The sequence below is a fragment of the Bradysia coprophila genome, unplaced genomic scaffold (genome assembly GCF_014529535.1).
Source record: "Bradysia coprophila strain Holo2 unplaced genomic scaffold, BU_Bcop_v1 contig_476, whole genome shotgun sequence".
NCBI classification, from domain to species: Eukaryota; Metazoa; Arthropoda; class Insecta; order Diptera; family Sciaridae; genus Bradysia; species Bradysia coprophila.
The window spans coordinates 2547342-2564106 of record NW_023503727.1 but is presented as its reverse complement, the minus strand read 5'-3'; the positions used below and the strand labels follow the sequence as shown (position 1 = coordinate 2564106).

Genomic DNA, 16765 nt, shown 5'->3' with positions numbered 1-16765 from the left:
GAGTTCAGCTACTGTTATGGAATATTATGTGCACTTACTGGCCAAGGTTACCTCGACTCAGCAACACCGGTTACAGTGTCTGCACTGGCTTCGTGGGCGACGTGGGTACACATAAAAAGTTCATTCAATAAATGTTGAAAAAGTGGTTTCGGATGGATCGCCGACCGGGACAATGCCTAGTGTACTGGTAGTACTCGACCTCCTCTACAACCTCATGCCAAAAGCTAAACTTAATAATTTGTCTCTCAGGAAATAAAAGTCAAAAACGAAAATGTCGAACTTTCGATGTTAGAAAACCTCGACAGACACACCTTTTGGACCATCGGTTTCTTTGGCAGTTTTGTAGAGTTTTTAACGCTCTACATCCTGCTAGAACATTGTTTGCAGAAATACTCTCAACTTTCCGAGTTATGACCATTTGAAAGTTAAAGTCGTCCGGGGGGACTTCTTCCCGGGCACCTTCGGATCCATCAAGCATATGCCTGGACTTAGTTTTCAATGATCTACGTTTTCCGCACACAGGCTATCGCGACCCTTAAAATTCTCAAAATTCGATGGTGTTAAGGAATCTCGCGCCGCGTCATTCACAATAATTCACAAAGTGACATCTTCCTTATACAAAATGTTCCAAAAAGTGAATTATTGTGAATAACACGGCGCGAGATTCCTAGCAACCAATTCGATACGCCCTACTTGACAGTTGTCACCTTAATGGTGGGTGTAGAGGAATTTCGCGCCGACGTCATTCACAAGTGACCTGCGTGAGTCACAAAGTGATATCTTCCTTGTAACAAATGCTATATTGTGAATCCATCATATTGTGGTCCATAAGATTCGTAATTTGTAAGGTCACAGCACTGTCAAGTTACGAATTTTTAAATTCATTAGAGTCGTCGCCAAGTGTTCCTAATCAGCAAAATGCAAATAATTCTGAGCGCTAAAATTCAAAATTAATGCTGGTTGGCACTTCATCCAAAATCGAATTCCTTGCCGGATTTTCAGCGACATTTTAGTCTCTGTCAAAAATTACGGGACTTATTCGGATATGGGAATAATCAATTGAGAGACAACGTTCCCTTCAAATCAACTTTTTTATTCAGAAACTCTAACAACGCTAAAAGGCAACAACGAATTAAAAACAGTAAATGGTCAGGAGGTAACTTTAGCGGCCTTGCCCTTCTTCCGTTTCTTAGTTAAAAAGATTCGAATTTCATAGCCAGCATCCTCTACGGTATATTCCTTACTTTTCGATAGTGTATGACGTTCCGCGGAACTGTTTAGCGTAGATTCACTTGCGCAATCGCCCTTGCGAACTGCAACTTCCATTGAAAGGAAGGACTCATCAATGGTTTCGTTGCAAATTGTTTCCTTACTTGCAGCCGGACTCATCGTTTTCGTTGGTTTTTCCACCGACATTTTGCGGTCAGTCTCTTTGCACGGCAAAATCGTTTGATTATCAACGGGCGTATGCTCCATCAGTTCGTAATCGATGTCGATGTCCATGTCGAAAAAACGATTCCAGCAGTTTACTTAATATAACAGCCTGTGTGGATCTGAGGCAACGTTGGACCGTTAGGTTTTCACTTTCTTCCATAAACGAGAGGCCATTCAATAAATCCCAAACGACCTGAGTGAATCGAAGTGAAAACAATTTTGAAAGGAAGGTGTCTCTGTTCCACTCACTCTTATGTTCCCATTGGATGCGAGTGACTTGTAGGTGATCGTTGCCATTAGACTTTGAATGCTACCCAGCACCCGTGGACTTGTTGTCCCCATGTGGAAAAGAACTTTGTTGCGGCCTACGGTAGAATTCCAATGACGATCATAAACCGCTTCGTGCGCATACAATTTGTCCATGAATGTGAACACATTTTGCGTCAGATTCAAATCATGAATGCATTGCGGCAGAATAGCGATCAACGAGTACAGACCAGCATTTCTCTTCGATTCGAGCACTGTTGTCTGCAACCTGGAAGAGGTTTCCGATTTTTTGTGTTGAATACCAAAGCTTCGACTTCTGTGACTTCCATCTGTGTACTCACCAATTGATCCAGCGACAAGGTCAATCCCCGCGACGTTACTCATTGAACAATGTTTGTGACCAAATTCACGTCGGCTTGGTGCAGAGAGATTTGATTGGCCAGGTGATGCCAATGGTACGATTTCGTGCAATTGTTGTGAACGGATTCGTCAAGCCGATTACAGATATTTGACAACAATTTGACGATGGACGATCGAACGCCTGGGTCTTGGTGATTGGCCATAATCAAAATGATGTCGACGGTCACGTAATGGGACAGAACCTGAAACGAAATTTCGGATTCACTTTAAGTGTCTTCCTGTTTCAAATATGTACAGCACTTCAAGTACTCATACCTCCTGTATCGATGCGTCCGGCAGAATCAGTATGAAATCCTTTAATAAATTGAAAAGTCCATTCTGCAGTTGAGTTATGCCGTACTGCGTATTCTCGAAGGGCAGATCTTGTCGCTGAAATTTGAAATTCGTTTTCTCCTCCAAATTACGAACATCCTCGATGGCAATGACTTCGTAGTCTTTCACCAGTTGCATGTCGTCTTCAACGCCGCTTTCCGCAACAGTTCCTGAAAACAATTTGAATGCGGTTGATGGAACGACATCCACTGCAACAAAATCCAAACCTTTTCCTCTCGCATCTTTCTCAGTCTCGCTGTCTGTTGTTGTCCGGGAGCTTAGACTCGACGGTGACCTCTTGCCCATTTTATTCTTTTTAATGAACGACCGTTTCTTGAACTGTGAATTGAGCAGCAGCGCCGGTGGTTGACCTGGCTTCAATAACTTTTTCATTCGACGATCAGCCGCTGAATAACTGACAATAGCATCGAGACCATCTGCGGTAGGATATCCAGAATTATTGAGGTGAGTTCCATTTTCGACGGGCGCCTCATTCTCTTTCGCTGTCCCATTTTCGACGGTCGCTTCATTTTCTCTCCTCGTACATTCCCGGTCGTCCGAATTCGTGGACGGTAATCTATCAACTGATTGATTGATTGAGCTGCCAGAACGATCCAACGAATGATCCATCGACACAGATCTCATGGTTGGTGCCTTGGTTGGACTCTTACGCATCGGAACTGTGTTCTTTCTCTCGCGGCGAATGTTGATGCTTAATTTTCGCGTTGACATGGGCAGACTGATCCGTTTTTGCTTCACCATGACCATCGACGAGATTAAGAAGTAAAATTTCGACCGATCGTGCGTTATGAAGCTTTCGCTGGGACGATGCAACAGCAGTAGCACTTTGATTATATCGTCCAGCAACGATGGATTGGGTGGCGAACCCGCAAAAATACTCATCAAATTGACAATCGAGTCAGCTGCCTGGCGAGACAAATACGCTGGTTCCGTCACACAGATCAAATGAACTTTGCAAAAATTGAGCAACGCTGGTATCAGTCCGGCTTTGCTGAGACAATGGATATTTTGCGCTTGTCTTGGATGTTTTTCCCGGACGAGTGCCTGGAACGTTTCCAGAAGCGTAGCCAATATGGTCGAGTCATGACTTTTCGGCACATGCCAATCGGAGTAGCGATGAATTATCGACATCAGTAAGTTGGGATGGACAATGTTCGCATTTGCCGTTGCCACCACATGGAAACCATCCGATCGTTTCGTCAAAACCGGTTTATCACAGGCCGTTTCTAGGATACTATTGAGCAAATTGATTCCCTTGATGCAGCCAGTCGAATGGATGACAGGTCCAATCAGGCTGGTGTAGTCTTTTCGAATGAATTCCGTGTACAAATGGGGATTTGAATGAGCAATTTTGAGCAGAAATGTTAGGGCCGACGATTGAATGAATTCGGAATCGGACAGCTCCACTACCTGGAAAATGGAAAAATTGTCAGTTCGCTCACACACTTTGCGAGATGTTAGTCAACGCACCTTCGCAAACAAAAACAACAAAGTGGCCATGCCACCACATAACAAGGTCGCAGTTTGGAACGAAGGGATCTGCAAGCAATTGGCGCCAGAGCCGAACGTGATCATTCCCATGGTCTCTCCTAAAAAACAGGTTAGTTGTTAAAGAACCGGTGAGCGAGCTAAGTTTGAGTTGTGCCTATACCACCACTTAAGTTATTACTTGCACGGTTCGTAAAGCCAGACACGATGTTCGCATCCATAGAGTCAAAAACGACAGTCAAATTGTCCTTGAGAATTGTCATCGCTCTTGTAAAATCAACATTTCCGGACAAACTGGCCATCGAACTTAGAAATCCGAAGTTCGGTAGAACATTGCCAATCTATAGATGAGAACAAACGTAACGTCAATCAACGACACAGCAACTTCGACTTACCTGACACTGTGTAAGACTCATATAATCTGCTCCAAGAGCAACCAAACTTCCTAAAACGTCAGCTTCAAGGATGCACGTTCGAAACAGATGTACATTTGACAATGAGTACACCAGCTCCGGCGGTTTCGATTTCGTCGTGTCATTGTTGATGTACTCCACCAGCTTGGGTGATGTTAATTTGGAACCGACGCACAGCACTTGAAATTTATCGTTTTTCACTTGGTGTGAACACGGAATGCTGAGGTCTCGTTGAAACGATCCGTCGACCATTATTCGCACCTGATGGATTGGTTACATTAAATGCGGGTTTGCCGACAAAAAACAAAAATCTCACCTTCATCTCGGACCCAGTAAACAGTACGGAGAAGCTTAAATGTTTCCATTGATTGTGCGCCAGTTTCAATCCCTTCACTTCCAGCGGCAGTTGTGATGTAAAATATTCCTCGGGAGACGTAGACGAAAACAGATTGAACTGGCTGAGGCTGTTGCGAATGGCTATGTGTGTGCTTTTTACGGCATGATATGTGCTCGACAGGACATTCAGTCCAAGAGTGTCGTCTCCCTGTTTACCGTTACCATTTTTTACATATTCCCGCTGCGCTGACTGCGATGGCTTCGATTCCAATTCGTCCTGTATGGGTGAAATGGCTCTGGACGATTTGCGACGACGTTGTTGCGATGTGCATGGACATGGGCTTTTCTTTCGAGGCGATACTGGATCGGGCATTACTTCTGTACTGCTGCGGGTGAGCTTGGGAATTTTCCTTTCAGCATATTGAGCGCTTGGTTTGCTGAGTTGAAGAAACACGGTGCTACTGTCGCTTGGGCTCACGTATACGGTGAAAAGCAATTTGTTGGAACCGACCGATAGCAGATGCAGCTGAAACGAAAACATTTCGGGGAGTGTTGATGGGAGTTTCAAACAACAGAAGTGATTTGCGGTTACCTTTTCTAGTTTTGATTTTTCTTCAACAATTTCACGGAACGGATCTTCTTCGTCCGAACTACTATTCGACCTGACCTTATGCTTGCCATACCGTGGCGCCATATTAATCCACGTAGTTACAGTAAATCCATCGGAATTCCACGGCGAAAAATTGAGACAATTCAGTGGTATGACATACGATGCCTTGGTAAAGGCCGTTGTCTGCTTATGCACTTCATGGTAGTCGTGGATTTGTTTAATGTCCTTCAGTATTAATGGCTCACATGATGATTTGATGGATTCATCTGCAAACATTTGAGATTGCAACGAAATTCGAATATTGGCATTGATTGACCATCCTACCGTTGATACTAGGAAATTGAAAGGCGTATGTTGGTTGAACTTGGTAGGCAGCTTTTCCCAAATAGACGAGCCGCGGCAGTAGCAAATCAACTGGCGCATTATCTCCGGAGAGGATATTCAAGTAAGCGGACAGAGTTTCGGCAGTGTTGATTTCGGTGATGAGTTCCAAAATCGACTTCTGTAACTCTCGTAAACGAGAATCGTTAGACGCCAAAATCTTCGAAAATCCTCGTATGAGATAGAGAGATCCCCCAATCGATTTGTACGATTTCGTGCAATTGTTGTGAACGGATTCGTCAAGCCGATTGCAGATGTTTGACAACAATGTGACGATGGACGATCGAACGCCTGGGCCTGGGTGATTGGCCATAATCAAAATGATGTCGACGGTCACGTAATGGGTCAGAACCTGAAACGAAATTTCGCATTCACTTCAAGTGTCTTCCTGTTTCAAAACTGTACTTCAGCGCTTCAAGTACTCGCGGTCATACCTCGTGAAGTAGTATGTCGAAAGTAGAGTGTGAATGAAGGCACGTGTGCCATGAAGTGCAAAACCACTCCAGAATTGGAACACAACTGGAGTGGTCGTTTTATACACTTTTCAACTACGTGAGTGTAATTTTATGTGTCTTCGCTTAGCAATGCCTGGTAAAACTTTAATAAAGTCGGTCGCAAGGCATTGTTAAGAAGCTCTCTATCGTTGTACGGATTGTTGGGCAGGAGTTCTTGAATTTGTACATCTGGAACGGCTTCAAACGATTTAATTGCATCGATGTACGAGTCGGTGATCTCAGTGCGATAAAAGAACGGCGATAGTCCAATTTGTAACACACCATACAATGTCTGGCTGCCAAAGCGTTTGTTTTCGAACATCCGAAGTTTCTTGTCATTCTCTATGGCCATAGAAATTATGTAGGCCGCCAGTTGTGTTCGACATTTTTCCCGATACTCTTCATCGTAAACTGAACGGGCGCCCTTTACCCCTACGGCACAAAACATTAGTAGCCACGATTCGACTCGTTTCGTAAATACGAGGTCAGCGACACCATACATCAGTTTCACTTGAGATTGAACGAACTGGTCTTTACCGATGAATAATTTCATAATATTTTTAGTGACATCCAGTGACACCGCCTCTGTGCCGAAGGTTTGAAAATGATTCAACTGATTTACGAGATCTCGTTCGACACTACCAAAATCAGCCGGAACGTCGTCGTGAATATTAAATGTACCAAACTTTTCGAGAAATTTTGGTAGTGCTTTTTCCTCTTTGTTAAAAAATTGTTTCAATTGTTCGGAATGTGATGATTTGATCGTTTTCGACGAAAAACAGATTTTAAATTTTGATTTATGTTCCTCGCGCCAATGGGATGCGGATGGTACCGACGAAACGGGTGTTTCAGATGATCCTCTCGACGAGGCACCTTTGTGCCGCTTCGACAGGTGACCCCCTTCAATATCCGACATTTCACTCAAACAATATTCGAAACCGTTGTTTTCGTTTCTTATTAAATAAATGGTCTTTTCACCGTCACTTATGGATTTCACAATGTTATTTTTGTCGAAATCACAACATTCAATGTCCATGATGTTCAATATCGTATTCGGATAGAAACAAAATTATCTAACGTATACGTACACACACAACACAATCTTTAACAAAAAATTTTTTCACATTTTATTGTTTATCGAGCTCGTCGACCGACGGCTGAAACGAGACTGTTCTCGGTTTTTATTATTCGAAAGTGATTTTTTTTTAGCCCCGTACGAAGTACGAAGGGGCTTATAGGATTACGATGCCGTGTGTAATTGATGGAATTCGAAGCAGACGTGTTCGAAGCCTATGTTCATAGATGACGAATCCGCAATAAAAATTTGGGCCGTCTGTCCGTCTGTCTGTCACGTCGATATCTTGAGTAAATCAAATCCGATTTCAAAAAAAAAAAAATTCCCTGAAAGATAGTCAAAATGGTGAGGCTAAGTTCGAAGATGAGCATATTCGGGTCGGCTTTTCGTGAGTTAGGGCCATCTAAGTGATTTAAGATGTAAATGTAAATGACACGGCAAATGATAGGTATTGTCAATACCAATCCAGGAAAAAAAAGTTTTTTTAAATCGGGTGAGTGGACCGTGAGTTAGGGCCTTAGAAGTGAAAAGCTACTAGGGCCCTATGTGTATTTTACATAGAACTCAAGTAAATTTAATCCGTTTTTCGTAATTTTTGTTTCATTTGAAAGATAATCGAACACCGAATAGAATGTGGTTGAAAAAAAAAATTAAATTTGGGTCCTTGGACTAAGGCCGCTACTAGGGCCCTATGTGTATTTTACATTGAACTCGAGTAAATTTCATTCGTTTTTCGTAATTTTTGTGTCATTTTGAAGGTAATCAAAGGCCGAATAGAATGTTGTTGAAAAAAAAATTAAATTTGGGTCCTCGGACTAAGGCTGCTACTAGGGCCCTATGTGTATTTTACATATAACTCGAGCAAATTTCATCCGTTTTTCGTAATTTTTGTGTCATTTGGAAGGTAATCAAAGGCCGAATAGAATGTTGTTGAAAAAAAATTAAATTTGGGTCCTCGGACTAAGGCCGCTACTAGGGCCCTATGTGTATTTATACTCAATAAATTAAAATTTTAGGGCGATTTGAAATTTTTGTTTCATTTGAAAGGAACGTCGTACGGGGCTTCGTAATTGCGCTATGCGCAATTTGTAAGATGTACACATTCCATAATAATTTTACTTTAACTACATTAACCGGCGCATAGGCTTACGGTCAAAGTAGGGTGACAGACGCACTAGGGTCACGTACGCAATAGATATACGGGTTTGTACGGGGCTCAGTCGCAGCAAACGCTCCGACTGTTCTGATGCCTCCTTTTTTAGTTGTATTGTTCAATTTCGTAGAATAAAAATGAACGAAGAGACGAATGTGCACTCGTGTGTATTGTGCCTAAAACTAACTACTCGAACTCGAAAAATGAATGAAAACAATAAGTTCGTTTGCGTTTACTTTTGAAAATGGGCGGGTCGGTTTCTTGTGAATGAAACCTTGATTCTCCCCTAGGTTCTGAATGAACAGATTAGGACACAAAATTGCAAAGGTTCAGTCGACGTTTTCCATGTACAATTTGTGGTACACTCTTCTAAACCGATGAGGAGTTACTAAAAAAGGTTGTTGTCCTCGTTATCGACTCAGAGTTCTTTTAAACTTTAAATTTGATACTAAACACAAAATTAATTATGGATTGAGCGCTAGTTCAGTTGACAAGCATTAACTTCAATTAAAAATGCTAGAGTGCTACACTTGAATCCGCCAAAAAACCCAGAAGGGTAAATGTGACGCAAGTCCTTTATCTTACTTACAAAATAACTGATATCGCTGAGGGTGACGCATTCTGCAGAAAGAAAATTTGACAAAAAAAAAAATTGCGTCACAAAGTGGCAGATGATTCGGCCTTCTTCCGTTTAAATTCCATTATTTCACGACGGATTTTGTCCTATTTTCATAGCCATGGTTACCTCAACATCTGCCACTTTGTGACGCAATTTTTTTTTGTCAAATTTTCTTTCTGAAACTTTTTTGGTCACTTTTCGGTTGATAAAAAGTTTACGTACAGGCGCAGAATGCGTCACCCTCAGCGATATCAGTTCTTTTGGAAGTTTAGGGGTAAGGGTCACTAGTTTTGTAAGCATCTCACGTCGACTGCAGCTCAAATCCATCGAAAATACGATGGAAGTTAGGAAGTGCCGGAGAAATCATATGTCATCCCAAAATTTAGGAACCAACCTTGGAACACCTCTCTTATATCGAAAATAACCCTAATCCATCGAGAAATCCCATGGAAGTTAGAAAGTGCCAGAGGAATCATCTGTCATCCCAAAATATAGGAACCAACCTTGGAACACCTCACTTATGTCGAAAATAACCCAAATCCATCAAAAAATCCGATGGAAGGTAGGAAGTGCCAGATGAATCATCTGTCATCCCAAAATATAGGAACCAACCTTGGAACACCTCACTTATGTCGAAAATAACCCGAATCCATCAAAAAATCCGATGGAAGGTAGGAAGTGCAGGAGAAATCATATGTCATCCCAAAATTTAGGATCCAACCTTGGAACACCTCACTTATGTCGAAAATAACCCGAATCCATCAAAAAAACCGATGGAAGTTAGGAAGTGCCAGAGGAATCATCTGTCATCCCAAAATTTAGGAACCAACCTTGGAACACCTCACTTATGTCGAAAATAACCCGAATCCATCAAAAAATCCGATGGAAGTTAGGAAGTGTCAGAGGAATCATCATCTGTCATCCCAAAATTTAGGATCCAACCTTGGAACACCTCACTTATGTCGAAAATAACCCGAATCCATCAAAAAAACCGATGGAGGTTAGGAAGTGCTAGAGGAATCATCTGTCATCCCAAAATTTAGGAACCAACCTTGGAACACCTCACTTATGTCGAAAATAACCCAAAATCATCAAAAAATCCTATGGAAGTTAGGAAGTGCCAGAGGAATCATCTGTCATCCCAAAATTTAGGAACCAACCTTGGAACACCTCACTTATGTCGAAAATAACCTGAATCCATCAAAAAATCCGATGGAAGTTAGGAAGTGCTAGAGGAATCATCTGTCATCCCAAAATTTAGGAACCAACCTTGGAACACCTCACTTATGTCGAAAATAACCCGAATCCATCAAAAAAACCGATGGAAGTTAGGAAGGGCCAGAGGAATCATCTGTCATCCCAAAATATAGGAACCAACCTTGGAACACCTCACTTATGTCGAAAATAACCCAAATCCATCAAAAAATCCGATGGAAGGTAGGAAGTGCCAGATGAATCATCTGTCATCCCAAAATTTAGGAGCCAACCTTGGAAACCCTCACTTATGTCGAAAATAACCCGAATCCATCAAAAAAACCGATGGAGGTTAGGAAGTGCTAGAGGAATCATCTGTCATCCCAAAATTTAGGAACCAACCTTGGAACACCTCACTTATGTCGAAAATAACCCAAAATCATCAAAAAATCCTATGGAAGTTAGGAAGTGCCAGAGGAATCATCTGTCATCCCAAAATTTAGGAACCAACCTTGGAACACCTCACTTATGTCGAAAATAACCTGAATCCATCAAAAAATCCGATGGAAGTTAGGAAGTGCTAGAGGAATCATCTGTCATCCCAAAATTTAGGAACCAACCTTGGAACACCTCACTTATGTCGAAAATAACCCGAATCCATCAAAAAATCCGACGGAAGTTAGGAAGTGCCAGAGGAATCATCTGTCATCCCAAAATTTGGGAACCGACCTGGTGTAAGTTAATATTTAATAATCCACACAATTTCCAACAAGAAACACATCCAAAAACAACACACACCTTTCACCACATTACCATCCATATCATGCACTAAAATATACAAAACACACACACACACATACAAATTGGTTTTTATATGACATTTGTATATGGAGACTTTGAGGAGCTCCAGCTCCCAAGATATGGATTTTTTCCAACTTTTGAAAATTCCATTGTTATTTTTGGGCCATTATTAGCCTATAACCAAAATTTCAGGAAAATCTATAGAAACGTTTAGGAGTTCCTGGATCCTGGAATCTTGGAACTAACTAACTAACTAAGTAACTAACTAACTAACGTAGGCGATTTCAGTTATCTGAAAAAACGAAATTTTGCTTATTTTCATACAAACATCAATATTTCGAAGTACAGTATCTCGGCCAATTTTGAAGCTGCAGTAACGTGTGATAGCTCGTTGAACTCGTATGGATTCCGAGATTCCAGATATCCTGGTTTGGGAGTCGTTTGAGTAAAGGGGGAGAAGTCAAAAAGTTGGTAAAACATTTTTGGTAGTGGACTTGCGTCACGCCCGCTTACTAACGTGCGGGCATGATTTAAAAGAGAAAAAACTGTAGAAAAATAAATTTGATCGAAACGAGAATAAGGCTGTGCAAATTTCAGCTTTATTTTAATTTTAAGATAAGCGAAAAAAAGACTGCTCAAATTGCACAGCCAGTAAAAAATCGATCTTTTCAAAAAACAGAAATTACAATAAATAAAAATCGTCCACTCTATTCCTTCCCAACGTTCCAAGAATACATGCTGCGTTTCAGCTTGATTTCTTATTAGATAAATACCAACGCACCACGTATAAGCGCGCATCCTGATTTCAGACACTGTCGGATAGTGACTCGACTCACATCTGAGGAAAGTTCAGTGTCAGCATATTTCACTATTAGTTAGATACTTGTCATTTCATTGTCTAGTGGAGTGCAAATGCTGGTGCGTTGATGATAATACAAAGAAATTGAAAATAGATTAAGACTGGCTCGTTCGGTTTGTGTTTTTTATGTACGGGGTTTCGGTGGGTTAATTAATTTCTTTACGTTGCCCACATTGCAATGTCAAACATTATTATCAAAGTCATTAATTTGTTCTAGGTGAAGTCTTTTTTCACCAATTGAAATGTCTGGAAAACGTGTGGCAACGTGTAAAAAACAAAAATCAAAACCCACCAGAAACCGGTGGTGATCCACTTGTCAACGGACAAATCATAAACAAATTCCTTAAAAAAATTTGTTCTCGCATTATTGGTTAGTGAAGCCAATGAACGTCAACACAAGGTATGGTCGAATGTCAAACTTTGTATGGAGCGGAGGACATAGCGATTTCATATAAAGAAATTCACCTCTCATGAGAGGTGAGTTTGTTTATATGAAATCGTTATGTCCTCCGGTTTGTATGAATAGACCATACCTGGTTTATACTTTCATTGAGTCAAGCGAGTCGCCACCGATCATCGGTGTTTTTTTTTACAAGTTGGCACACATGCATTGGTACATTACATTATACTTCCTGAGAACCTGTGCTGCCACCTACATAATAAACGCATACTAAGCGATCTAATCTATTGCAAATACAAAAGACGAAAGTTTGTTTGAATTTTTTGTCTGTCGTTTAATACGATCCCTTACGATCTCGGATTGCAAGTGACCATCCGGACTTTTTTTAGTCAGAGGTATTAGCGTCAGCCCAAAAGGGCGAGGTATGGTCTTATATTAAAATTTGTATGTAGCGGAGGAAATAGCGACTTCATATAAACAAACTCACCTCTCGATGACAGTATAATTACGTATGTTAAACAGAGTAATTTCTACTCTAATTGTATGACCTTGAAACAGTGTAAAAATGTGAAATTACACCGTATACAGTTTACACTGTCGAATGTTGGGTTTTCTTTCTTCGCCATTGACTAATTGAATTTAAAGATTTTGTGGACTATCGAAAATCACTACCACATTTCCTTTGCTACTGCTAAGATTAATGCTTTGGTTGAGCTGAGTTGACCGTGAATATGCCTTTCAAAACAGAAGATTTATATCTTCCTACGAGAGGTTTAAAACAATATGGACCAGGTCCTCGATTCTTATGCGTTCGTAACTCCTAATATTCGTAACTTGACAGTTGCGTGTATAAAATCCCATAAGAACTGTCAAGTTACGAATTCTTAAAGTTACGAACATATATGAGTATTGATGCCCCAGGGCGCCAAATTAAGAATTCGTAACCTGACAGCTGTCACCTTAATGCTAAGAGTGGTCCATAAGGTTCGTAACATGTAGGGACACAACTGTCAAGTTACGAATTTTTAAATTCATTAGAGTCGTCGCCAAGTGTTCCTAATCAGCAAAATGCAAATAATTCTGAGCGCTAAAATTCAAAATTAATGCTGGCTGGCACTTCATCCAAAATCAAATTCCTTGCCGGACTTTCAGCGACATTTTAGTCTCTGTCAACAATTTCGGGACTTATTCGGGTATTGGCATGATCAATTGAAAGACAACGTTCCCTTCAAATCCACTTTTTTATTCGGAAACACTAACATGCGCCGACAAAAGGCAACAACGAATTAAAAACAGTAAATGGTCAGGAGGTAACTTTAGCGGTCTTGCCCTTCTTCCGTTTCTTAGTTAAAAAGATTCGAATTTCGTAGCCAGCATCCTCTACGGTATATTCTTTGCTTTTCGATAGTGTATGACGTTCCGCGGAACTGTTTAGCGTAGATTCACTTGCGCAATTGCCCTTTCGAACAGCAACTTCCATCGAGAGAAACGATTCATCAATGGTTTCGTTGCAAGTTACATCTTTACTGGCAGTCGGACTCATCGTTTTCGTTGGTTTTTCCTCCGACATTCTGCGGTCAGTCTCTTTGCACGGCAAAATCGTTTGATTTTCAACGGGCCTATGCTCCATCAGCTCGTAATCAATGTCCATGTTTGAATTGTCATCGTTTAGAAGTTGTGCCGATTCTGACACCTCTTTTGGTGCATCCTCTCTGTGGACTTTTTCTTTTACCAATTTCGATGGCGTTGATGTTATCACTGCCATTGGTACATCATCTTCGCTGCCTTTTTTGCTGATCGGTTTCGATGCCGTTGATTTGGACTTCTTTTTTGACATGTCCTCTCCGTCGACATTTTCTTTTATCACTTCCAAAGATGTTGATCTTGACATCTCCATCTGTAGATCCTCCGCGACATCTTTTTCTTTCATCACTTCCGCAGGTGCTGATTTTGTTTCGTTATCTCCTTCGGAATTTCCTTCCGTCACTTCCGAAGATGCTGACGCGGCCTGTGGTGCATCATCTCCGTCGGAATTTTCGTGTATCGATTCCAGTGTCGACGACTTCGTCGCGTTCTTTGGCACACCGTCTTCGGCCACATTTTGATCTATCGATTCCGATGGTGCTTTCACTACTCTGAAAGGGGAATCTAGGTTCAGGTTGTTAGTAGACGCTGCATCCTCCATTACTCGTAGTTCTTGGCTCAAATTCTCCGACATCACTGGCAACTCTTCAACCGTTTCACGACTAACATCGACCACATCTGAATTTTGCTGATCGATTGCGATGTTTGTTGGTAACACTTCAACAGTGTTTTCGGATTCAGCAATTACTTCAACGCTCGCATCGGTGGATCTCTTTAATTCAGTATTTCCATCGCTGGAACTGTTTGAATCTTGAAAACAGAAGATAACGTTAGAGAGACAAACGACTAAATCTTTATGCTAAACCAACCTTTACCACCATCCTCGTGTGGCGTCTTCACTCTACGATCACCAGTATGTGAACCGTTTCGTTTACGACGTTCCTGGGTTGATTGTCCATTTTGCACATGCTCTTGTCCAACATCCGTGCTGTCGATCTTGTCGAGGATTTTCTTTTGAGCTTCCAGCATAGCTTCCAAATCTTTCTCCTTCAGACTGCTAACAGAGTCCTTTCCCGATTTACGTTCATCAATTCTATGGCCGCCACTCCCGTGTTGCGAGTGGCCTTTTCTTGGACTCTTTGTCTTTTTCACTTTTTCTTCGACGCGCTCTGGTCGCGATTTAGGTCGGTGTCGGTGCGTTGTCGACTCGGAATGTCGTTTCGGGTGTCTGAAATAAAATCGGTCTGTTAAGTCGAGTTACGTTTTTCTTTCTACTTTGATGTTACACACCTGTCCAGTTCATCACTTGAGCTTCCACGTGATCGTTTTCGATTATTTCTACTGCTGTCGCGTTTACGGTCTCTTGAATGCGATTTCTTGTCATCTCGATGGTCTCTTGAGGTATGCGAGCCAGGGCTATGCCTTCGTTTGTGTCTTCGATCCTTACTTCTCTCCTTATCGTCATGGCCTTGTCCCTTGTGCTCGTCTCTTTGACCGTTAAACTTGTCCTTATCTTCATTGGTCGGTTTCTTCTGTGTCTCGTAGTCAACATCATGACGTCGTGCGTGTGGATTCTTTTTTGGCAAGTGATGTCTCACCTCATCATGTTCACTTCCCGTTCCATTGCATGCGGAGATGTGATCGTCTCGTCGATCCTTAAATCGGTCCTTCTCTTGGTTGGTTTGCTTATTCTGTGTTCCGTTCTCGACATCCTGACGTCGTGTCTGTATATTGGTTTTCGGCAAGTGACGACCCGGCTCATTATGTTCGTGCTCAGTTTCCATTGCATTGCATGTGGTGACGGAATCAGGATCATGACAACGCGCTTGTGGGTCGGGATTCTTTTTTGGTATGTGACGTTTCGGCTCCTCATGCCCATTTTCCACGCCATTGCGTGCGGTAATGTGATTTTGACGGTCTATATCGACTTTATGTCTCGCGAATGGATTCTTCTTGGGAATGCGAAATTGGCTCAAGTCGCCAACCGGCTGATGCTGCAATTGATTCGAAATCGTGGTGGCATTGTGGTTAGAAAACATCGGATCAACTGGTTCTTGCGGATCCGATTGAGCGCGATTGGTTAAGGCACCTCGCCGTCGAAAGATTCGATTATCGATTCTGTAAGTAAAAATCCGTAGTGAGAAAACGTCACACCCTAGACAACCCCAGACAACCTCACGACAAATTATAATTTTTCGTGATGTTGTCTCGGGACGTGGAACGGCCAACTTACTGTTGCTTCAACTGACTGATGTTTAGATCTTTTCGCTTTAATTCTACTTGGGCTGTTAGCCAGAGACTCGAAGCATTTTGCTGCAATACTTGATGGTCCTTCTTTAAAGTGTTCATTTGAGTTTGAAGATCAGTTATGGTGTGCAAGGACTGGTTTAGCTGATCCGTCAAATGTTCAATCTTCTGACATTGCTGCAAATCAGAGAAAAGAGTTTTAAGCTGAAAGTTCTGTGATGACCTGTTGCTCAATGGCGAAAATGGGCGGTGGAGTAAAGTAAGCGATATTTTGAGCAACAGAAAATATGTCGAATTTGCGATGAATAATGTTTTGCGCATCGACGTTTTATCGTCGAAATTTTAGTTGCCAATGTTACCTCTTTCAGTTGCTCATTAAATTCGAAGTCACCGAGATCACCGTAGAGGGCATCTGATATATCCTCTTCCATATCTGAATGTTAATAAATTTCAGCAGGTTTTTAACGCGTTTTTATAAAAAGTAAACACAGAAAATGTTTTGAACGCCAAAAATAATGTCAAAACTTGACATATCAAATTTGCGAGGAGAGGGGAGAAAACTGAACTGCCTCTAGGTGTGAAATTTTGGTACTATTTTGAAACAAATCCAACAAATCGAACAGATCCAGAGAAATGTCGTTATTATCGTGGTCGTTA

General features: G+C 41.6%; 2 protein-coding genes and 1 long non-coding RNA gene across 5 annotated transcripts in view; 1 reads left to right on the top strand and 2 right to left on the bottom strand.

Annotated features, from left to right (window-relative positions):
- Positions 1–1078: 1078 nt before the first annotated feature.
- On the bottom strand, positions 1079–7168 carry LOC119082707 (lysosomal-trafficking regulator-like). Of its 3 annotated transcripts, none has more exons than XR_005088693.1 (12): positions 6117–7168; positions 5626–6034; positions 5284–5567; positions 4672–5217; positions 4338–4616; positions 4106–4283; positions 3925–4043; positions 2661–3864; positions 2377–2603; positions 2043–2303; positions 1684–1969; positions 1079–1627 (listed from the first exon to the last, which is right to left on the bottom strand). XR_005088693.1 is itself a non-coding variant. In XM_037192284.1 (11 exons), exons 2-10 carry the CDS (start codon positions 5993–5995, stop codon positions 2082–2084), a joined length of 3429 nt encoding a protein of 1142 aa, XP_037048179.1. In that variant the 5' UTR covers positions 5996–6034; positions 6117–7168; the 3' UTR covers positions 1079–1969; positions 2043–2081. The 3 variants fall into 3 exon arrangements, 1 of the variants encoding a protein (XP_037048179.1); XR_005088694.1 differs by having other exon boundaries at positions 4124–4283; XM_037192284.1 differs by having other exon boundaries at positions 1079–1969.
- A 4961-nt stretch (positions 7169–12129) lies between these two features.
- The window catches only part of LOC119082706, a 27082-nt gene continuing 22446 nt past the window's right edge, over positions 12130–16765 (top strand). Inside the window, exons 1-2 of the long non-coding RNA XR_005088692.1 lie at positions 12130–12232; positions 16600–16604. This is a non-coding gene — a long non-coding RNA (uncharacterized LOC119082706). The remainder of the gene's footprint in view (positions 12233–16599; positions 16605–16765) is intronic.
- Positions 13500–16632, bottom strand: LOC119082703 (zinc finger CCCH domain-containing protein 13-like). Its single transcript, XM_037192281.1, has 5 exons — positions 16468–16632; positions 16095–16285; positions 15152–15979; positions 14731–15089; positions 13500–14671 (listed from the first exon to the last, which is right to left on the bottom strand). The coding sequence occupies exons 1-5, from the start codon at positions 16537–16539 to the stop codon at positions 13581–13583; spliced, it is 2541 nt and encodes an 846-aa protein (XP_037048176.1). The 5' UTR covers positions 16540–16632; the 3' UTR covers positions 13500–13580.